General features: G+C 38.5%; 3 protein-coding genes across 3 annotated transcripts in view; 1 reads left to right on the top strand and 2 right to left on the bottom strand.

Annotated features, from left to right (window-relative positions):
- Window positions 1-782: 782 nt before the first annotated feature.
- Window positions 783-1,439, bottom strand: LOC140227742 (uncharacterized). The gene has a single exon (XM_072308145.1). It carries the CDS (start codon window positions 1,437-1,439, stop codon window positions 783-785), a length of 657 nt encoding a protein of 218 aa, XP_072164246.1.
- Window positions 1,440-1,466: 27 nt separating this feature from the next.
- LOC140227741 (uncharacterized) lies at window positions 1,467-2,588 on the bottom strand. Its single transcript, XM_072308144.1, has 2 exons — window positions 2,105-2,588; window positions 1,467-1,726 (listed from the first exon to the last, which is right to left on the bottom strand). Exons 1-2 carry the CDS (start codon window positions 2,586-2,588, stop codon window positions 1,467-1,469), a joined length of 744 nt encoding a protein of 247 aa, XP_072164245.1.
- Window positions 2,589-9,016: 6,428 nt separating this feature from the next.
- Window positions 9,017-24,345, top strand: part of LOC140227968 (uncharacterized) — a 51,813-nt gene continuing 36,484 nt past the window's right edge. The window contains exons 1-4 of the mRNA XM_072308351.1: window positions 9,017-9,038; window positions 11,131-11,346; window positions 13,361-13,438; window positions 14,423-14,704. Coding sequence (XP_072164452.1) covers window positions 9,017-9,038; window positions 11,131-11,346; window positions 13,361-13,438; window positions 14,423-14,704 — 598 coding nt within the window. The remainder of the gene's footprint in view (window positions 9,039-11,130; window positions 11,347-13,360; window positions 13,439-14,422; window positions 14,705-24,345) is intronic.

Genomic DNA, 24,345 nt, shown 5'->3' with positions numbered 1-24,345 from the left:
CGGTCACGCTCATGACATTAAGTGTAAGAATTAACACAAGAAGTTTATTTAAATGAAACAATTCTAGGCAAATAATTCTTCAATGATAACTTACATCAACATATTCTGCTTCCTTAAACAAGTGGGACTGTTTAAAGTCAATAAAACGAGCGAAAACATGCGTCAAATTGCACCATTTACAACATCAAAATGCAAAAAGTTCCCACCCTCTGAGGGAAAACATCCTCTTCCCACACCCTCCCCCCCCCCCCCCCTCGCTCGATCCGCTCGCTCGGATTCGGTCGCGTTCATGATATTCAATATAAGAATTGATATAGGAAATTTATCTAAATGTTACCATTTTATAGCCAAATTGTTTGATGATAATCGACATCAGAATATATTCCTACCTTAAACAAGTGGGACTGTTTCAAGTCGACAACACGCTCAAAAACATGCATCAAATTACACCATGTACAACGTCAAAATGCAAAAAGTTTTCACCGTGGAAGGGGGACATCCCCCTGCTTCCTTAAACAAGTTGGACTGTTTAAAGTCAATAAAACGCGCAAAAACATGCATCAAATTGCACCATGTCGCACAACATCAAAATGCAAAAAGTTTTCACCGTGGGAGAGGGAACACCCCTTGAACCTTGAACCTTGAATGAGTACTCTCCCAAAAGCAAAGACGCTGTCCTGGAGGGTTGTGCTGTGCGGTGTGTTGTAGCATGTGCCTGTGGTGACGTGAGCTCAGGTGCATCTATATACAGGTGCAGGTGGTCGGTGCGGGTGTGCCTCTCATTACAGCATCTTAAGAGTAGGGGGCGGCGCCATGTGTCTAATGACAGGGAAGGCTGCACTCCTAAAGGTCATCAAAGTACCTGATGTTCCTACTTTGGCAGGGAGAGTGTTCCAAATTCTTATGGCTCTGGGGTAAAAACTGTAGAGGTGGCAGTTGACTCTGGGGAATGGTTGGAGGTATGACAGGTTGTGGTTCCTCGTGTTATTTTGTGCTATCCTGATTTCTTCTGGCATGGCTATGTTGACAAAACCATAGTGGATCTTGTACAACATCTCGCTTTTATGGAGGATGCGACAATGCTGTAGTGTATCCCAGTCGAGAGAAGAGAGCATAGAGGTGACACTGGATTCTCTTGAGTAATCATGGGACACGAACCTGGCTGCTTGGCGATGGATGTTTTCTAAAATCTGGCTGTCTTTCTGGGTGTGTGGGTTCCAGGTGCAGGTTGCGTACTCAAGCTGAGGTCTGACGAGTTGGTTGTATGCAGCTACCTTCACCTTCTTGTCACATTTGCCTAGAGTTCTCCGAATGATGGCAAGGGTTCTGGAGGCCTTAGCCTGGGTTTTCTGTGTGTGTACACCCCAACTCAGGTCATTGGTAATTGTGACACCTAGGTATTTGTAGGATTTTGTCTGTGGTACCTCTTGTCCATGCATGATGTAGGAACATGTCATTGGTTTACGCTAAAGGGTGATGGTCATGTGTGCACACTTCTTGATGTTGAAGGCCATGTCCCATGTCTCTGCCCATTTTGTTAGGGTTGAGAGGTCTTTTTGGAGGAGTTCCTGGTCACATCTTGATCTGATGCATCTGTATACCACACAGTCATCAGCAAAGAGCCGGATTGGTGATGAGATCTCACCACAGATGTCATTTATGTATGCCAGGAAAAGGGTAGGTCCAAGGACCGACCCTTGCGGCACTCCAGATAAGACGTCAACAGCTGAAGATGAAGAACCATTGATGGTTACTCAACTGAGACCTCCCGACAGAAAATTCTGAATCCAGAGCAGAGTATGGCCACTTATACCATAGAAGTCCAGTTTGGAGATGAGCTTGCGATGGACAACCTTATCGAACGCCTTGCTGAAATCAAGGAATAAGGCATCAGTCTAGTGTTGTTGATTGATTGTTGAGGCCCATTCATGAATAGCTTCAGTCAGTTGGGTTTCGCAAGACAGGTGTTACCTGAATCCATGTTGGTTCTTCACAAGGATGTCATTGATGGCGAGATGTTTAGAAACATGACTGAGGATAAGATGCTCCATTATCTTGCAGCACAAGCATGTCAATGATATTGGTCGATAGTTAGCTGGATTACTTTTGTCGCCAGATTTGTAGATACTGGTAACCCTGGCTTTTTTCCAATCTTGGGGTATCTCATCAGTTTCATAGGATTGTTGGAAGAGGTGTGTGATGATGGGCGACAATTCTTCAGCATAGTCGTGTAACATTCTGCCTGGTATTCCATCTGGTCCACTTGCTTTGGTGGTATTCAGTTGCTTCAGCTGTTTCAGGATGCCCGATTCCCTGATTTCGAGATTTTCGATTGAGTCATATGGAGAAGGACCTTTATCAGGAAGTTGATGTGAGTTCTCTCTGGTGAACACTGATGAGATTTGATCATTTAGAGCATCTGATTTCTCTGTATCAGTGGAGTAGTATCTGTCACCGACTTTGAGGGTTGCTATGCCAGCAGACTCTCTCCTCTGAGACTTCACATACCTCCAAAACTTCTTTGGGTCAGTTGTTAGGCTGTCTCCGATAACATCGTTAAGGAAGCGACTGTGAGCTTGGTCTGTCATACGTTGAACTGCATTCCTCTTGCTTTTTTAGGTTGCCCAGTCTTGGGGAGATCGTGTCCGTATTGCACGTTTATACAGCCTATCTCTCTTGTTCATTTCACGGGTTAGGTGGCGTGTGATGAATGGATAGCTGGGTTTGGTTCTGGACTTCTGTTGAGGGATACTCTTCATGATCTCTAAAAGAGATGTCTTGAAGAACAGTCAGTTCTCCTCAACTGTTTCATGATCGGGTTCCCTGTTGAAGTAGTGATTGGTCAGGACATTGCATGTTTCCTTGATAACTTCACGGTCAGCCTTGTCATACTGATAAATGATCCTGGCTGGTTTCTTCTGTAGCTTAAGGACCATGTTGATGCTGAAAAGGATGATGTTATGGTCACTGATTCCTGGTTCCACACGAATACAGTCGACTACTTGAGGGTTGGTAGCGAGGATCAGATCAAGTGTATTTCTGGAGTCTGGTCTCGTGCATTCTTTGCAAAGCTGGGTGAGATTGCCTGTGTTGATAAAGTTGAGGAACTTAGAGTGGATGGCATGTGTTCTTGGGTTGGTGGTTGTGGTATGCTCCCAATCGATGTCAGGAAGATTAAAATCACCTGTGAGAATGACATTAGGCAATTTCCTCTGTCTATTCAGAATGTTGGAGTATGAGTTTTGCAGTTCGTTGATTACTTCTGGCTTGGTACTAGGTGGCCTGTAGAAACTGCCAACATAGAGTTTTCCACTTCTTGGAAAGTCTATAGTAGTCCAGCACACTTCTGCTTGGCAATCAAACTCTGGTCTTCCAAGACGCAATATCCTGTTTGATAGCTAGAAAGACTCCTGCTCCATTTGCATTGCGATCCTTTCTGTACACCTCATATGTGTCGGGAAAGATGGAGTAGGTTGAAATTTCACTGTCGAGCTTGGATTCGCATCAAAAAATTATGTCAGGGTTGTGCTGACTTATAGCAGACTGGAAATCAAGCTTGCTTTTGTCTGATTTGAAGCCATTGCAGTTAATATGCATACTAAGGAGTTTGTGCCTTTTGGGTCTGGACAGTGTAGTTGCTTTGGTTTTCCTTGGAGTGGAGTTTGCATTTGGCGTGAAGTTCAGCTGTGAGATATCAGATCTGTCTAAAAATTCATTTGGATCCTCAAAGTTTTCGGCATTGCCTAGTGAAGAAAAGCTGTTTGAAGTGGACACTTGGAGGAATGCCAAGAATAAGCTTGATGGAAAGTTTGGAAGGCCACAGTTGCATATCCACGATATATTGGAGTTGTTACACAGACGCTGGTAGTGGCTATCAGACATCCAATGCATTTGCAGTGATACCATACACTACAGAAGTCACATGTAACTGCTTCATCTGTGTCTCGGACTTCTGTTCCACAATTGCCACATGGAAAAGGTACAGAAGCTGGGCCAGGGTTTAGTTCCAGTCTTCCACTCATGAGAAGTGATAGGACAATCAGCCGTCTACTCCATGAATGACTGGCATTTGTCTGGGTACCATTTATAAAATTGAAGGAACCAGGAAAGAAAACTCTTGGTTGATTGCCACAGAATCTGTCAGCTATCACAAGTGGAGTTGACAATACGTACAGGCCTTCACCACTAGTTCTATCTCTCTCAGTAGGCATGATGCATGAGAGTTGTTGGTATGCAGCGCACACAAGAACTAGGTTCAGTAACAAATGCATCATGAAATATATATATATATATATGTATATATATATATATATATATATATATATATATACTTACCCTGTAAGTGTGACATTGCCTGGTACAATGTACATGGATCCATTTGATGTACTGACAAAGAGGTGATGAAAGAAGGTTTCCCGCCATTTTCTCTATTGTTCCTTGGCTACTTCCTTCAAAGCCTTGCATTGACATGTTGACTTGTAATCCAGTTTCTAAAGTAAAATCCTGGGACTAAAACTCTAACTTTATATATTGATGATGCAAAAAGGAGGTCCTGGTTACGTGCATCCATCCATGTACTAGTAGAGAAGTGGTGGAGGAAGGATTCCCGCCGTTTTCTCTATTGTTCCATGGCCCTGCATTGTCCCATTGCATTCCAGCTTCCAATGTGGAATCCAGTTGCTTTAGCCAGCATGGAGATGCACCAGTGGGACTATGTATTCATGATGCCAAAAGAGGGTCCTGGTCATGTAGATTTGAGCCATAAGAAGACTTGGTTTTGCTGAAAAAAAAAAAATATCTGGTTAAATTGGTTCCATAGCGCGAACAAAAGGTAAAAACCACCGATATTATACAATATCAGCCAAGGAGAGCATATTAGAGATGTTTTTGAGCACTTTTTGAGAGGACTGAGATGACACACCGCACACAGCACCAGCACACAGCACACCCCCTCCCACACCCTCCCCTCCCTCTCTCGCTCCGCTTGCTCGGGTTCGGTCGTGTTCATGATATTCAGTGTAAAAATTAATACAAGTAGTTGATTTAAATGATACCATTTTATAACCAAATTGTTTAATAATAATCGATATTATATATTGCTACCTTAAAGAAGTGGGACTGTTTCAAGTCGACAAAACGCTCAAAACATGCATCAAATTACACCATGTACAACATCAAAATGCAAAAAGTTCTCACCCCCTCCCCCTCCCCCCTCGCTCGTTCCGTTCGCTCGGGCTCGGTCGCGTTCATGATATTTAGTGAATTTAATGAATACACGAAGTTATCTAAATGATACAATTTCATAGGCAGAATTGTTCAGTAATAATGTACATCAACGCTGCTACCTTCAACTTGTGGGACTGTTTCAAGTCTACAAAACATGCAACAGATAAATGCATCAAATTGCAACATGTACACATCAAAATGCAAAAAAGTTCTCTCCGTGGGAGGGGGAAACTTCTCTCCATGGGAGGGGGAAACCTTCACCCTTCGCTCGCTCCGCTCCCTCGCATCTAACCGCTCACTCTAGATCAAATCCGGGCTACGCCGGTGATAGGCCCCACTATTTAGTAGGCCTACACAGTGATGTCGCACAGGCGGAGCATTTAAGAGCTGAGATATCACGATTTAGTCATTCAATTATCTATGAATATTTCTTTTTCTTACTTGTTTTTTGATAGGAAAAAAAAATCCAAAATTTCACCACAAGTGTGCACCAGATCGCTGAATTTCATGTATAAAAATGCAAAATCTTCCTCGTGTGGGAGGGGGGGGGGGACACCCCTCTCCCACACCCTCCCCCCCCCCCGCTTGGTCGCTCCGCTCCCTCGCACAGATATTCCAACTCCCAGTCCCATCCTCACCCACCATCATAAAAACGGGACGATGCCCCTGCGGATGATTGCTTTATTGACTTCAATCAAGAAAATTGAAAAACACAATAGCTACAGGAAAATATTTACTACATTATTACATACAAAGAAACTGGAGATCCATATTACCATTTTATTGAATTTATTTGGGCATTATTCAGGGCTACGCTACGTTTTTGAAAGGGGGGGGGGGGGTCAAAATCGCCTGAGAGTAAAGAAGACAGAGAGTGAAAAGACAAGAGAAACAAGAACATAAAAGTCTTAATACTTTTAAGTTCTGATTTTCCGCCGAAAGTCGGCTGACCAGCAAAAAACAAAAACAAAAACAAAACAAAAAACAGACATAAACAAGAACTTGCTTCCACTTCCCTCCCGCTTTATATTTCATGCAAAAGAATGGGACATTCGATCCCTGTAAAGTGTGTGTGTGTGGGGGGGGGGGGGAAACCAAGCTTCTTCTCCCCTCCCGCCCTCCCCCCCCCCCCCCCCCCGGCTGCGCTGGTCCGGTTATGGGCTTGTAATCGTGGTGATGGTGACTATCATCGATCATCCCCCCCCCCACTCCTCAGTACGGATTTACGCCGTTGACTTCAGAGCCTCTTTTCTCAGTTCCCACTTTTCCAGAGTGTGTCCTTTCTTTTCAGTATTTAGATGTTAGGGGAGTCCATTTGAATCATGAGTTATACATCAATTTAAAGCTTACAGTCTGCCCTTTCAGAATCTTTTCCTGAATAAAAATCCATGTCTGGCAACTCTTTGTTGGTTTTGTGGTTCAGGGTCACATACATACACACAGACACACACACACACACACACACACACACACACACATTCTACCTTTGATAGCAATGGTGACATCATTCCTTTAAAAAAAAGTCGTGCTGTTCTTTGGAGTGATGATACAGTAAATCTCTCTTTAAAAAAAAATAAAGCACATGCAAATACCATGATATATTCTCAGTATTATCTAGGAGGGAAAAGGGCAGACGAAATAATGCAGTGTCATCGTCATTGAAGAATACGATTCAATTCGTCACAAGGAAAAAAAATGTTTAAGAGGTGCTTTAAACTAATTAAATTTCAGTATATTGTCTTAGGTTGGATTGGGATGTCTAGGCTTACTGAAGTGATATTGGAAAAAACAACTTCTAAACATTAAAGGAAGGGCCAAAAATCCTTCTACAAGGGAATACGATGGATAAAATCTTAAAACGAACCCGATTTCTAATAGGAATTATAATCGTAAAATGGGATGTTCATGGTCACCCTTCTTTGATCTTATTACAAAATCTCGCGGAAGCATTTTGCACTTTTTGCATTGATTTGTATCTGATTATCAGGAAGTCCAATTAAAATCGCACTGAGACAGTAAGTGTTCTTTCCCTAATAATAATGTGATGAAATACTTTCCCTATCACACCAGGATGTGCGTAGGCTTTCCACTTCCTTTTTAACGGTCAAGCGAATGGATATTATGAAAACAAACAAAACCAAGACACGATGCTATTTATCATATCCATTTGAATTCTGTACACGTGGATCGGAGAAAAGTGTCATTCTCAAGTGGTTATTAATGGTCCTATGACAAAGCTTTCTTGAAACTCTCGACGACGCAGCGAGATACAGTAATTCTATTTGAACATATATTGGTGCGCACATTCAATGCGCGCAAGTATCTCTTGTAGATCTTAATTAACACGGACAGAGTCAACAATATTAGTGAACGTGTTCATTTCTGTACAGCTAATCAAGTAGCTATTTTTTTTTTTTTTCCTGTAGAAGCCCTCACTTTAATGAATAAAATTTTGTGCCTTGGCTTTGCCAATGATATACTGAATGTCAGTGGTCGACCAATTTCCGACTAACATTTGGATTTTCACGATGGAGAAACGGATAACTTTTTTAGCCTGGTTGTTTGTTGGTGTCGTTCTTCACAATTCGCTCATCACACTCTCTACCAAGGAAGCTCACAAGACTTGTACGTACTTATCTTTTCTTTTTTATTTTGTCTATAACACCATTATATTGACATGTAGTATTTCTTTTGTACAGAAGTGAGATATATCATGTGATAATATATCAGTGATAATACCATGTCATTTTATTTACAAAATTTAGACTGGTATGCTCAGAGCAAACAAAGAAGCACAAAATTTCATTTTTTTGATGTTCCTAGCCCACTTCCACCCTAGAGCAATTCAATTTAGAAAAAAAAGAACTTTGGTGTAATGGGTCTTTACAGGTACTCATGTGCGTTGGACATAAAGGCCTTAAGTGTTATGTCAGCAACTTTATGAGGTTAGGTTCAATCATCATAAGCCCAAACTATAATGATGTCAAAGTTTTCTTCTTTTTTTTTTTTAACTTTCACATACCGTATAAAAGGGATTGAATACGGAGGAAAATTACTTATCAAGTAATTACAAAGTATAATTTATTTGTTATGCCTATATCATGCTCTCTGTTCCAAACTTTTCTGCACATTTTCGTCTAACATAAGACATTGCTATTGATTTAACTGTTAGTCGTCTGCATGTTACCTGGATGCAGTATATTCAAGGTAGATTGTCGATTTAGATAACGTGCTTTGGAGAAATTCATACTCTTTACTCCACTATTACACAACGGCTTAAATGGAACGGTAATCAAAGAGAAATTAGTTGTGGGAGGATTATGAGGGTTTTTTTTCTGTTATGTTGACAGGGTAGCAACATTTCCAAGTATCGAAAATCATCTAAAATCCCTTTGCTATGTCTTGTTTCATTCAAACATTACTCACTTAATTGCAAAAATAACAACAAAACAAAACTAAACAAAAATACACACTTGTTCGTGTCTCAAATTCTTTCCAGACTTCACTCTTAACTGTTCGGGGACGCCATTACAGCCAGAGATATTGTGTGATGTAAACTGCCTTAACAACAGCGATAGCTGGGTTTTCCAGGCACCTCGTGGACATAGGATACGTTATGAAATTATGTTTGTCAACCACACAGTGATTGGATTTGAAGTTCTGGACGGAGTAGCGAACAAATCGTTTCTGAGTGTGATCATAAACCTCGCCAGATCACCCCCGACATTATCCCTGGCTCATCAAGTAGAGCTACGGATAACATATATATGTCGTCCCTGTGAAGTTCAATATGAGTGTGAAGTGTTACGAGGGTAAGTAGCCTTCAGTATTACAATTGATAGGCCTTACTATCTTTCTTTCTTGCGTGGAAGTATGCTTGAAGATTTGCTCTGGTGACAACAAAAATTAAATGTTCAAAGGACAGACGAGTTATGATAATACAATCATAAGATCCAACTTTTTCTTTTATTTCATGAAGCTCAGCGATTCTAAAACGATGCCTTGCTTTGATATTTTGCAGGATTTACTAAACTGCTCTTCGCTGACAAGTAAGGCACATCTTACCATTTGCATGCTGATAAAGACATATCTGGATAGGCTTCCATATTGAAGTGAGAACTAAGCGAAAATAAAGTCGCCTGTTCATACAAAATACACAGACACACACACACACACACACACAGACACACACACAAATATCATTCATGCCGGCTTTGTTGGGTAATCCCCACGCAGAAAATATCTTATGCTGTCAGTAACATTGTCTTTAAATTGATTCTCTAATGCAATATACATGCCGGCTTTGTTGGGTAATCCCCAGGCAGAAAATATTTTATGCTGTCAGTAACATCGTCTTTAAATTGATTCTCCAATGCAATATAATGCACAAAGAAAACAAAAATTCCTGCGACCTGATTTTGGAGTTTGCCAAAGACCGTGCCTTTCGGAAAGAGTAGCCTATAAGCAAAAGTAGGGGGCACTGTGGCATAGAGGATAAGACTCCCGACTCCCGATCCAAGGACCGGAGTTCGAATCCCACCCGGTGCTTACGTCCTTGGACAAGATGTTTTACCCACAATGTCCCTCTCGACCCAGGTGTATAACTGGGTACCTGGCACCGCTAGGGTAATAATAATAGCAGGGCCCTCTGGTAGAGCAGTGGCAACACTGAAGAGGCTACCCTGGGTAAATAAGATCTTATTATTATTATTATTATTATTATTATTATTATTATTATTATTATTATAAGTATGAGAAAAAAAAACTTAAAAAGCTAAAAATGTGATTCATGTTTATTCCAAAGAAGCCAGCTTTTATCCACTTTCCTCCTCTTGATAAAATGAGTGAACTGTGTATGAAACTAAAAAAGCATTAGTGCTTTGATGCCTTAATTATGTTGTAGAGTGTTGTAACTGAGTGTGCCAAGTCTAACGTTAATGTGGCAGTTAAAAAAAGAAAGACAAAAAAAAAACAAAAACAAAAACTGGGAGGATTGAGGTGGAAAACTGTTTTGGTTAAAGGTTATTCGTCGAATCGCACATGGACATAAGGTAGTGATACATGCATTACCTATATATATATATATATATATATATATATATATATATATATATATATAATATATTTATATGTGACCGTGCATCACAAAACGAACAAAAAGTCGCACACACTGATTTTGCATGAGGACCGAAAATAGGTGAAATGGGTCAACCTAGCCAATCTTGACTTTTTCGTATTTTCTGAAAGCGGAAGTCTTCTTTTACTTTATACTAAAATTTGGGATCATGAAACGGGCAGGAACGTGTGATTTTTTAGCAGTTTATCTCGAACATTTTTGGTTTTTTGATTAGGTGTGTCTTTAGAGTCCCCATTTCATTTTTGTACACACTCTTCACTTTCAACTCTAATAACTTTTGAAAGGATAATGTTACTCCTTTGAAAGTTGGTATTGATTAATGACAGAATGCGTTAACGAGGCATGCTAAATTTCAGTTTAATCTGATAATCCTATCATTGTTGTTACTCCGATGGTTTACTTCCTGTTTTGTGTCCCATTCATCGCACAGCCAGCACGGCTTGGTTAAGATTAAGCGCTTGAATAGACACTGTCCATTTGATTTGAGTTATGCATCATTTTAAAGCTTAGAAGAATATAAAAGTTGTTTTTTTTTTATAAAAGAATATAAAAAGCTTTATAATAAAGCTTTCAGAATATGGTCTTAACTAAAAATTCATGTCTGGCGACTTTTTATTTGTTTTGTGGTGCAGGGTCACATATGTATTATGTACATGTATATATATATATATATATATATATAACTATTTTTTAAATATATTTATAATCTATGTACGTTTATGTACTTATTACTTCTTATAGTAGATATTTGGTTTCTTCTTCATCAGAAACTTCATCAGTGAGGCTGGTTAATGGACCTTCACCGCGTGAAGGGTTTGTGGTCTTTGAAACAAACACATATGTGTGTCTTCAGACATTTAATGACAGGGCTGCTCATTTGTTCTGCGGAAGACTCGGCTTTCCAGCGGTGCAGGAATACTTGAATCAGACATTGCCCCGCACTGTGACAAGGAACAGGATTATACAGCTCCGATGTGATGAAGGTGAGTGCATAATTATAAACATTGAGGAGTATATTGTACGTGTAGCATTAAGATTTAAACATCGGAACATTATCAACCTAGGACCCAGACTTTGCTACGACCCCTGAAATAAGTGGTTACTTGTCAGACGCTGAACAAAAGTGCATTTGTTTTGTTGTGCTTTGTTGTGTTATGTTGTGCTTTGTTTGTCTTGTTTCATTCAAGTTGGGTTTTTGTCATTACGAGTAATTGACAGTGAAAAAGTACTTGGCAGACCTCTTTCGAACCGGTCCTCATAGCTAGCTAACCGTTGAAATGCAGATTTATGGAATTAAAGATTTGCTTTAACTAACAAGTTGCCAAGAGTATGCTCTTTGCAGAGTGTTTGCATCTTTGTGTCAGGACACTATAAATCGGAGCATACTGCAGCTCATTATTATTCATGCATCTTTCTTTTTTTTTTTGTCCAAACAAGGCGATCCATGTCCCGTAATCCAAAGCACCAAGTTGCATTGTATAAACTATCGTGAACATCGATTTTGATTTTTTTTTTGTTTTAAAGGTATAATCGTGAAATTAAAGAATTCGATAGTATTGTATGTGGTCCTATGAACGCCTGAATTAACTTCGGGTAACTTGCATCTATTCAAATGATGTATCCCACTGTCATTAAAAAAAAAAAAGAAAAAAAAAAGATATATATATATATATATATATATACTTCGAAAGACACTGACATCTTTACCAATGAAAAATTTATGATTACAAAAAAGAAAAAAAAATCTTAATTTGAATCTTTGGTTCTTTGGACTTTTTTTTTTGCAGATTTTTTGTTCATCATTCAAGATATATTTAAAATTGTAGTCACAAAGACTGAAGATTAACTGTCTCCATCAATGTTCCATCTTGGCAAGGTTATCATTCATCTCTGCTTATGAAAATAACATGGTTTAATAATTTTGCCCCATTTTAACATTTCATACCTTTCGCTATTGATACAAATATCTTATTTTTTCAAAAAAAAAATGGGATACCCCCAAAGATACATCAAATTCTGAAGTAGAAAACCCTTTCACAATTGAAATGTAGAAAATTAGTATTTGATATTTCAAAAACTAATTACATGTATTTCAGTGCTTCATATTCTCATTGTGATGAAAGGAACATTCGTGTTCATGGCATATTGGTAATTGCACCAATGTCAGCTAAATTTCTTATGAGTTACTTTGAATTTTGTAATACTCATAAGAAATACCACTGCATGTGCACAGCTCGTATATCATACATCCTTTTCCCACTTATACTACTCAGTATTCCAAAAATCAACATTTTGAAATCACAACCCTAGGGTCCGTTTCATGAAGTCATCACATGAAAGTCTTTGCATAAATCTCAGACTGGCTTAAGTCGCGCATGTTGCGACACAAATTGTCGCCCCGTCAGAAAATGTCGCTCTCTGAAACATCCATGCAAACATGCCATGTAAATTGCCATGGGAATTGAGTGTCCGTTCGTGCGTGTGTGATGTGTGTGTGTGCATGTGTATGTGTTTTATTGCATGCTATGGAAGAATACACACGTATACATACAGACAAACAAACCACTACCACTATACATATATGTACGATATAGGAAAAGCAAAACAAAATGCAAGCAAACAAACACAAAATGTAAACAATTCTTACATGAAGAGTGTGAAATATTCGACATTTCTTAAGGATTTATTTTTTATTTTTCTCGTTTGTCCATATTCTTCTCACAGTTTGAGCGAGGATATTGCGTAGTTAATTCAAAAGCATTTCATTCATAATGATTCCAATGAAATCGGACATAGTCGGGAGCTGCACAGTAAATAGTAAGTAGTTAGCTATCCACAGACACAAACAATCACTCTCTATCAGTTTTGCAATGACATAAGTCACCATAAAACAATTATTTGGATCAATAATTTTTAATGTTGTTGTTTGCTGTACCCAAATCAAAATGGTTTAACAATGAAATATGATTTTGTATAATTTTTCATATCAATTGATAGGTGACAATTATCTCGAGGAGTGCTCGTGGGCAACCATCGGATGTTCCTCGAACCAAGGTGTTAGACTGAAATGCCGAGGTAAGAATTTGTCTGAAGAGTATGGTTTATATTGGGAGAATTTGATGTTTAATGACACGACGTGTCTAGATCAATGTTTGGAAGCGGAATTATCATTTGCATCTCAAACTTTAGTTCCTCTTTCAGATGTGATAGATGTTTTCCTTCTTCAGGTACGGTCTCTTTGGTTTCGATAAAAGAGGTAAAGAAGTATTTATTGAAAGCTTAAAAATCAAAAACAGTCAAAGACGAATTTGATATCTGGAATAATCATGAAGAAATGCTTGTATTACATTGTGACTATATTCATGATATTCATAGCTGTACCTTTTGAGTACAATCTAAATATAGCTTTCAAGCCGCTAACATTGAGTTGTGGATCCCTTTTAGCATGTTTAGCTACACTCAATAAAGTGTGCGTCATTGCACGTTACCAGATCCTCCATTGGCACATGTTTGTTTGTGTGTTTGCTTGTTTATTTATTTTTTGCCATCCAAACATACTTGATTTTAAAAAAAGTCATGTTGGTGGACTTAGATCACCCAGCTTAACGAGTTTCATTGATTTCATTGATTCGATTTTAATGGTTTCTGCTTGCTTTGTCATTGTATATTGACACACATTGGTGGTAGCATTATAGATGAATGAGTTGCGTATAAATTGATTTAGTCTTCGTTTATTATCTACAATGCGTGATAAACGTGTATGAGCGATACTATGAAAAAAAAAAGAAGATGAGCTTAGCTTGATTTGCTTACAGCCTTTATGCGCATGCTTTTCATGTGGCTCGGAGCCACATAATCCTCAGAGGTCCCACTGTGATTGATTTGAGGTAAGCCTTGAGATATGCATTCTGTCCATTTAGGTGACGTGGCAATTTTGGTGTTCCCCTATATAACTACTCCCTTTACTTTCAGAATGTGTGAAAAAAAATTATAGTCACAATAGTTCATACCTGGTATTTGTGTATCATCCTGCTTGTATGTTGTGTCATTTCCACGTAGAACCTGCGTTTATTGGTTGCTACAAAGGTGCCGGACAAATACTTCAGTCTCTCTTTTCACACAATGATGAATTTCCTGTTCATTCTGAAGACGAATGTATATCCACCTGTCAACAAGTGTCCGGAGGCCAAGACGTTGCTGTTGTACATCGAAGGTCGTGTGTGTGTTTGCAATTAGAGGAATTTGTAAACTTTATTACTGGCGGAAGATATTCCCACAACTGGTCCTGTCCCAGCCAGACACAACTTGATTCCGACCAAGTTTTCTTTACAGCATTTAATCGTGAGTTAAAAACTGTGACTTAGCAAGAAAATACCAGCATGACTGTTCTTAAAAAAAAAAAAAAAATTCCATGGCTGTTCTCAGAACAAATTCCATGACTGTTTTAAAAGGCAAGAATGATTGGACAGGAGGATCAAAATGATATTTAAACTCTGGTGTCGATTCTATCACCTTCAGAGCAATTATTCACAGTTGCCGTTAATGCTATAGATAACAAATGCAATACAAGGGAAAAAATTGTGACTTTATGAATCCCAATGAAGCGATCACATCTTCTTCACTAATAATGCTGCAAATATAGTTTTAATAATCAATATAGGCATGAATATTATTGATAGTGATTGCTGAAACTTTAAAAGCTACGGGATAACAACTACAGCATAATCATTCACGGTTTTTTTTTTCAGAAATAAAACGCTTATAAAAATAGTATTGGAAATCTGAGATGAGTAAATATTGTTGAACGACACCAACAAGGCAAAGCAGACAACCTTAATGATTAAAGATTACTGATGAGTTATTTTGCAACTCGCCATCTTTGTATTTTCCCGTATAATTCATGGGGCTTACGAGAAGATCAGCCCTTTTGTTTCTTCTTCTTCCTACAGTGTCAGTCGGGTTCTGTAACCATCCCGGCAATGTGTCAAATGGCCAATGGAACTCCAACATCACTAAGTTTGGGTCCGTAATAACTCTTAGCTGTGGCGAAGGTTACGTCATCAATGGTAGCAAGACATTGCAGTGTGTATCTCTACCTGGAAAGTCGACCTACTTTCCTATTTGGAACGATACAGTCCCATCTTGCCGGGCAGTCAAAAACGAAATTCACGGTGGGTTGTAAAAACTTAAGAGCATGCCGTGAATATATTTTTCTTACAAACATGTATATTCATAAAACTTCACCTTTCAAAGTCATTCCCCCTTAATGCAATTTAGCACAAGTGTCTCTTTGGATGTATCAGATTGTGACTGATCACACACTAAACACAGTATTTCGTCGTTTTCACCAGTTTCCGATTTTTGAAAGAGAAACTTTCTTAACGTATCCTGACGAATGCCAAAGTAAAATAATGTTGGATCTTGAAGATTATGCACAGTGCATCAAATTATGGTATGCCTCCCGAACCAGAAAAAGTTATAGAAAATCCGATCTCCGCGAACGTTGGCTACGGCACAACCAAGACAGCCGGAGGAAACTTGGTTCTAGTCCCGAAGCTTCTTTGTTATTTTGTCGAACAGGACAATATCATTATTCTATTGGTTAAAGAAAGCTTTTAATTACCATGAATACAAAAAAAAAAATGAAAAAGGACCAGCGTTTAGTATGCGGGTGAAAAATATTTGACTCTGCATCAAGCACCGACAAAAAGTCGCAAGACATGGATTGTATTACAGAACAAATACTGATACTAACATTAACGGAAACATCCGTGTGGCTTTTACGTCAAACGTAATGCTATTCATTGGCATCATTTTTTTCTTTCTTACAGACATGATTTTATTTTGTATGTTCCTTTACAGAAAATACACTTCAAGATGTTACACCCAGCATTAGCACTAGTCAAAGTATAGACTACAGTAACAGCGGTGAGTAGCGATTAGTTTAGAACCAGCCAAAATGTACACTGACACTCTGTGTGGCTGAATAGGATGATACGTGATAATGAAACATCTGCATTAAAAAAGGAAAACAATGATAATAACTTGAGTATTGATGTAGATGGGACCTAGTGCTTAATGCTGCCATATTTTCACTCTTTTGTTATCATAAGCTGTGGACGGCCATGCTTCCCAATGGCCAACTACAATGAAAGAAACAACCGTCGTGCCTCCTTTAGGTAATGAATAGATCTCACCATTATTGCCATGCTTATGCTTGTCTTTTCTGCCGTAGAAGACAATTATGCTGTTGCAATCCTAGATTGGTACAAAGAGTGACAAATCATTTTTGCTGCCTTGTTTGTGAAAAGTTAAGAATGAGCCATTTACCTTTAACTTTGTAGCCCTTTTCACACAGGTAAAGTCCGCGGATATTGGACCTTCTTTCCCGTATTATAGTTGGTGAGGTACATGCAACAAGCATAATTTTAAAGAACCAATATATATATATATATATATATATATATATATATATATATATATATATATGTATACATACATATAATACAACATTCAATATTTCTAGTGATGATGAAATAACATCGGATTGATGACGCGAACTTTTACCTCCCAGCTTTTTTTTTTTTAATGAAAGTTCGTGATTTGAGATTACATGTTATTAATGACATTATTATTAAGAAGAAGCAGTCACCGAAGCAAGAAAAAGTGACAGAGAAATTGACAGCATAATTATTCATAAGTCACAATGTCCACTATGCATGTGTGAAGATACGGCTATTTTTTGTAATCCGCTTTCCTTAAACAGGGGGTAAAAAAACATTATTGATTGATTTCATCAGACTCTCGTGGAGACGTAACTATTATTATTGAAAACTCCCGTTGATGTTAATGAAACTGCATTTTTTTAAAAACAAACAAACAAACACACACACACAAATCCACAAGGGATTATAGCGTGTTTTTGCAACAAAAAACGGTAAAGGTCTAGTCTGATATGAATATTGATTGACTATTGTTTCGTAACCTCGTTACTCTTTATAATTTTGGTAAGTCTGAGTACTTTGGCAGCACCAGAGACTGTTACAATAAACTTTACTACAGGCTAATTATAATTTTGATTATACGCAATTTCAGCTTTTCTTCAAGTTTGTGAGGTTGCAGAGGCAACTTCGAACAATACTTTAACCAACCTAATTTTCTTAATTTTCTCGTGTCATTGTCTCTTAAAAGCGAATGGTAGCTCGTCCACAGCAAAATTAAATCATACGATTTAATATGATTCTTATACTGGCATGCATGCTACAGGAACCAAACAATACATAATTCTAGCCAGGTTATGAAATTAGAATATTTTTCCCCATTTGATTAACAGCAGCAGCTATCTGTCTGTAGTCATTGTTAAAGAGAAAATCTATTGTTCAGTCATTCATTCACTTCCAAGGCAACAACGGGATAACTAAACAGCTTTGTCCTTCAGACTCTGAATTTGCGCGGATGAAGTTTATTACGTACATCCTGGGAACCCTTTTCGGTGTCGTTTTCGCCGTTCTTGTCATACTGTCGGCTTGGCGCAAACATCAGCAGAAAAGGTGACTTTTGTGTAAACTGTGGGGAAGTGGGTGGTGAATTTATTTGATGATCATCAAAATACAAGATGTTTGAAAGTCAGTAATGTGTGTGCGTTGCTTGGAAGTATAGGTGGATGCTTTATTGCTGTTGTATACAAATCTCCATTTGTTGTTCAGAAAGTGTGACGGGTCATTACAAAAAAAAAAAAAGGTTTGCTGAGAGAAGAATTTCTGATTTTTGTTATCCGCTAGAATCGGAGAGTTTCAAGGAACGTATTTGTTTGTCAGAATTCGCAGAAATTCACCATGAAAACAATTACAACAGCGAACAATTAAAGGACTAAAAATTGCATAATCATTCAAATTCATAAAAATATGATATCTCGGAAACATGTAGAGATATATTGAAACATGGCGATGGGAAACTTTCCTCAAACATGTGTTTTAAGAAGATATTTGAAACTGTCGACTGATGATGTATCTCTGATTGAGAGAGAGAGAGAGAGAGAGAGAGAGAGAGAGAGGAGGTTATTCCAGAGTCTTGGTGCAGCACTAACAAAAGTAGTCTCCTGATGTCATTTTCCTCTTGCACAGTGCATGACTGAGCAGCATGGTGTATTGACCTACGAAGCCTGTGTTAGAAAATGTTAGAGTTGCAAGAATCATGTATGACACCTAGTTTATTAAGAGCAATGGTAAAATGAAAATATGGTTTTTTTTTCAACAATGTATTCAATTGCAATGTTTTCTACAGTAACATCCCTCCAGTTTAAATGTATGAATTCATGAACATGTTCTAAGAAATATTGTTTCCATTCTTTATCTATGTTATGTTACTCGTAGGCGTCGACCAGCTTCAAGTCATTCGAAAGTCCACTCCAGTGAAGAGCTGTCACAGCTGGATCAGCCAAACACTTCGACACATGTTGAAGACACAGCAGCTCACGGAGGCTCTTCATCTCACCCAGAGAACACGTATGAGAACGGTGCAGCGGTAATGAAACACAAATTACGTCTTTAAGGTTACGGTTTTGATTTTAGAATTTAGAATTTCACTTTACGTATGTGCGTGTGTGTGTGTGTGTGTGTGTGTTTTATGGGGTTGAGCTCAGGCTTGACAAGAACCTTTTAATATAAAAGAGAGGAAACCCTCCTCAACTTTATTTTTCTTTGGGAATTCAGAGCGCAGAGTGGCGGTTGTGAAAGGAATTGATCTCACATGAGATAGTATCGAGTAACCTGAAAAACGAAGGAATTTATTCTCAACGTAAGCAAAAAAATAAATAAATAAATAAAAAATAAAAATAAATAAATAAAAAATCCAGACCCACACACACAAAGGATTTAATATTGCCCCATAGGCAAGTATAGTCGCATAATGCGTTTCTGGTTGGCTTTTGGTTAACATGTAATAGTATATTCTTTACAAGGGTGCAGATCTTTGATTTAAATTTTGCCCCTAGAATCATTACCTGAGAGCAGCAGTGGCTTTTAGCAGCTTTCATGGATCACAGCACTTCTGTTTCAAGTAAAATTGTGTATAAACTCTTTGTTAGACACTACGGATAGCAGTGCCTTTAATCGCTGCCTCGACATTACTATGCGTTAAATATTGCTAATAAAAGCCGGTGGGTTTACGTTTATCTGTCAGTAAATTAAGTGTAGTTGCCTATTAGTTTTAAATGCTAACTTAGTCCATACACAATCGTCTACATTAGTTGACTGAGTGTAGTAGAATTGACCCTATTTTTTCAGTTTCTCTTTTCTGTAAAGTACTTTTTCTATGCGTTTGCTGATGTGAGAACGTGGAAGCTTGATTAGTACTATATCGTTCTAAAGTATAAAATACTATTCCTTTTCACAATATTGAATGTGACAGACGTGTCTCATGGCGACTCTATGCGTGTTTTATTATATAGGGTCACATGTCAGCGAACCTGTCTCTTGAAACTACAGTGAACAACGGGAGAGGTAATGAAAACTCAGCTGAAACTGGATCACGCCCTTCTTATGACATCATACACCACGTTAAACATGTTCCAGAGTGTACAAATGAGGCCGCGGATAACACGAAAACACTATACATGGAAATGTCAGGTGAAGGGAAGAAGGGGAAGAAGAAGATCGTAATTCTTCAATCCAGGCATATCAGTGAAGAGGAAGGAGACGTTGATGAAGACGGCTATCTGCTTCCCAATGTAAGTCTCCACAGAGGTACAAGATTTCAACCTGCAGTACGTCAATATTCGAAAGAGCCTCGTGGTATTGACACAGTGTTACCCTGTGGTAACAAAGTCGGCACAGCATTATCTTGTCAGCCCACAAGAGCTGCAGGTGACACTAGTCAATGTGAGAACGTGCAATTGTCAATTCACCATGAAATTCCCTCAGCTTCCGACCAATCCGCAGCTATTCAAGAGCCGCAATACTGTCCTACTTACTTGAATATCGAAGAAAATTACGAATTAGGCCCTTATGCGATGACCCTGAACGACCCTTTATATTCGGTATCTATCTATCCTAGCACGTCAAAAGAGGAACATGAAGTTGATGAACATGGCTATCTCGTTTTAGAGGCAGATACTGATGGGAACGTCAATGATCGTTTTGAGAGCAAAAACAACTTATTGCCCACAAAAATAGTTATGTGCAAAGGCACAATTTCCCCGAGAACAGAAGATAACTTCAATTCAACAGTGTATGAAAGTATTCCTGATGACCCAAAAATCTAAAGACGCTTATATACTTAGCTGGACGATAACTGATGTTACAATAAGGACGAAAATACGATGTGTAATGTTCGTCATTCCGAAAGTTTGTTATAATGAAACACACCAATTCCTTATACCGAGATGTTCGTTATTCCAAAAAGAAAATAGCGTTCATTAATCCGTACATTTGTGGAATAATTCAGAAGGTCGTTAATCTAAAGCTGTTATCAAGTTCGATGTTTCGAGGGTTCGTTCATCGAAACATAAAAAGGGTGTGTTATATTTTGGTTTAAATCGTCTGTGAATGATTCATCACGGGATAATGGGAATCATAGGGGTTGGACCATTATAAGTTAAAAATAATTATGACTTATAGGAAAGAGAATGCGTAAGTACCGTCTTCATCTTTATACGATAGTTCTCCCAAACACAAACTAATATTCTCTGATTTATGTGCCTATATTGCATCCATTCAGTATTTATCCTGAAAAGTATGGAAACAAATGCCCATATAAAGAGCGCCTCCAATGAAGATTCCACTTTCGCCTTTAATAAATTGGATTGTAATACGGACTTGAATGAAGCATGTTACATTTATACACATGTGATCTTGTGAGTCACATATAGTCACTCCGTTTTATGAAAAAGTATTCCGACATTACAAGTACAGAATTTAATACTTCATTTCATTTTTCACGGCTCAAACTTCAGCCATAGCTGTTCTTTCCCTTTCCATGCACACGCACACACACACACACACACACACACACATACTAACATCCACAAATATAAATACAATGATATACTTTTACTATGTACAAAACAATATTAATGAACAAACATAATCATAGGCTTTGGTCGCAACCAAGAGGGGTGACCGATTTGTAGCCTGCTCGGTCGCATCTAAATTTTTGGCACCGCCCAGCAGTATTTTTGAGCCGTCGAGCAGGCTGTAAAACCTCAGCGATGTCTGAGCGATGTCCTGTCGATTTCACGTTCGTCGCCGTCGATTTTACATTTGAAAAATTGTGACATTTGGGGATCTTCTCCGTGAGCAGTCATTAGGCGATGCCCCATCAGCAACTGGACCATCTCCCACCAGCCACCAGGCGATTTTTACGAAATTGCTCGGCGACCCATGGATGATCGATGGGTCATCTACCAGTGTCCCGTATAGACCTGCGTACCACGGCAACCCCACGGTCTCTACCGGGAATTTCTTACGAGCTTTCTAAGTTTATACCTAAGTGACTTTTCATGGAGGTCGAGGATGCTCTTAATTCTAACTCAACGACCACAACAGTGAGGCTCACAAGCCCAGTATTTTTGAGAAGATATCATGAAAGACTGTTTGTAAATCAAAAAGAGCTGATTATTTGGCGACCTTCGTGGATTTTTATTTTGTTGAAACCGAAATTTCGTTATAACTGTATTCGTTATAGCGAGAGTGCACTGTTTTGTTATTTTGAATTTCTTTTGCCAATATGCTCTATGATAATTGTTAGATGGTAAGAGATATTGTAAAGGATAACATAGAAATGTATATATATATATATATATATATATATATATATATATACATATATATATATATATATGTATATATACATATATATATGTATATATATATATGTATATATATATATGAATTTCTAATCACTTCCACATTATAATGTTCAAAACTATATGTGACCCTGCACCTCAAAACAAACAAAAAGTCGCCAGACATGAATTTTTAGTTAAGACCATATTCTGAAAGAGCAGACTTTAAGCTTTAAAATGATGTATAACTCAAATCAAATGGACTCTCCTAACCTATCTAAATATTGGAAAGAAAGCACAAACTCAGGAAAAGTGCGAACTGAGAAAAGAGGCTCTGAAGTACAGTGTCTATTCAAGCGCTTAATCTTTACCAAACCGTGCTGGCTGTGCGATGAATGGGACAAAAAACAGGAAGTAAGCTACCAGGGTAACAACAATCAAGGGATTATCAGATTAAACTGAAATTAAGCATGCCTCATTAACACATTCTGTACATAATTAGTGCCAACTTTCAAAGCCGTAGCACTATCCTTTCAAAAGTTATTAGAGTTGAAAGTGAAGAGTGTGGACAAGGTTTTTCAGAAATGAAAAAGGGATTCTAAAGACACACCTAATCACACTATTCTGCCAAAAATGTTCGAGATAAACTGCTAAAAAAAAACCACTTTCCTGCCCGTTTTATGATACCAAATTTTAGCATAATGCAAATGAAGACCCGCTCTTTCAGAAAATATGAAAAAGTCAAGTTCAGCTAGGTTGACCTATTTCACTTATTTTCAGTCCTCACGCAAAATCAGTGTGTGCGACTTTATGTTCGTTTTGAGGTGCACTGTCACATATTTTGTTGCTTCTATATTCTTATTATTCGATTCCAATTCAATTTTTTTTTTTATTTTCATTCTCCCCATATGTTTTCATTCATTGCCTCTTCCTTCCATCGGCCTAAAAATGATAAAATAACTAGGTATCACTATGTCTACATAACGAACGCAAAATTCAGCTTTCATCTCCTTTACCTAAAAGAGGTTGTCTCTGTCTTCCATGTTCCCCATTTGTCTGGCCGAGTCCTCTTCTGCGTTGGCTACCTGCTGAGGATATCAGATAGCAAGGGTGCAAAGAAGTTGGTGGGGATTCCCTAATTGCCTCCATCCATCTCTCTGCCTCTCCTGGATTCCCCTCGCTCCCCTTCCCCATTTAGTCCCTTGGTTTTCTAATGTGCTTTTGCCATTTTATCTTTATTATTCTAGGGCCCTAAATCGCTCGACTGCAACTGCTCGATTAGGTCGGTGCCAGGGCGGTTACCGCTCGCACACCCGATTTTTGGCAGCGATTAAAAACAGGTCGGTCGCCGCTGAAATAGTAGCTTCGCGTTAAAACTTCAGCTGCGACCGACCGATGACCCCAAATCAGTGGTGGCTGGTCGGTCACCCGTCGGTTACCGGTCGAAATTGCCTAAAAACTCTCCGCTGAGTTTTTAACCAACGGTTACCGACCGATGACCGACGGGGCACATCTGATGTTTAGGCCATCGGTCTTTTGCACCTGAAGTTTTAACGTGGAGTTAAAATCAGCGGCGACCAACCAGTTTTCACTTGCTGCCCCCCCCCCCAAAAAAAAAGAAGAAGAAGAAGAAGAAGAAGAAATATAAACGTTCCGTGTCTATAGCGTCAATTGCTCGGGCACCGACCAAGTCAAGCGGTCGCCGTCGAGCAATTTAGGGAACAGAAATACTGAGTAGTAAAGATAAAACTGACAAAAGCACAAAAGAAAACCAAGTGACCAGATCAGGAAGAAGAAATAAGGCAAACTAGGAGACGAAGAGGGACGAATAGAGTCAACAAGGAAACCCCACCATCTTCTCCCCTGGAAAGAAGAAACATTTAGCTGCAGCTTCTATCACGCATCAAAGGACTCGGCTAGCAATACTTGGGTCAGGAAGACAGGGACAACCACTTTAGGGAGAATGAGATGAAAGCGCATGAATAAAAACTTGTCTATTTTTGAAATTTTTACTTGTATGTCTTGGAATGAAATTTTCTTCAACATGGTATATGATACATTAACTTTTAGCTAAATATTTTAAGAAAAATATAAATTTGAAAAAAAAAAAGTGTTTATTTTCTCTTTTTTCGCTGAGGTAAATGTTCGTCATCGATCCCAAGATTAGGTAGATACTGTACGTCATGAAGAATAGAATATC

Source organism: Diadema setosum, chromosome 4, assembly GCF_964275005.1.
Source record: "Diadema setosum chromosome 4, eeDiaSeto1, whole genome shotgun sequence".
In the NCBI taxonomy this organism is placed as follows: domain Eukaryota; kingdom Metazoa; phylum Echinodermata; class Echinoidea; order Diadematoida; family Diadematidae; genus Diadema; species Diadema setosum.
This window is presented reverse-complemented; position numbering and strand designations above follow the sequence as displayed.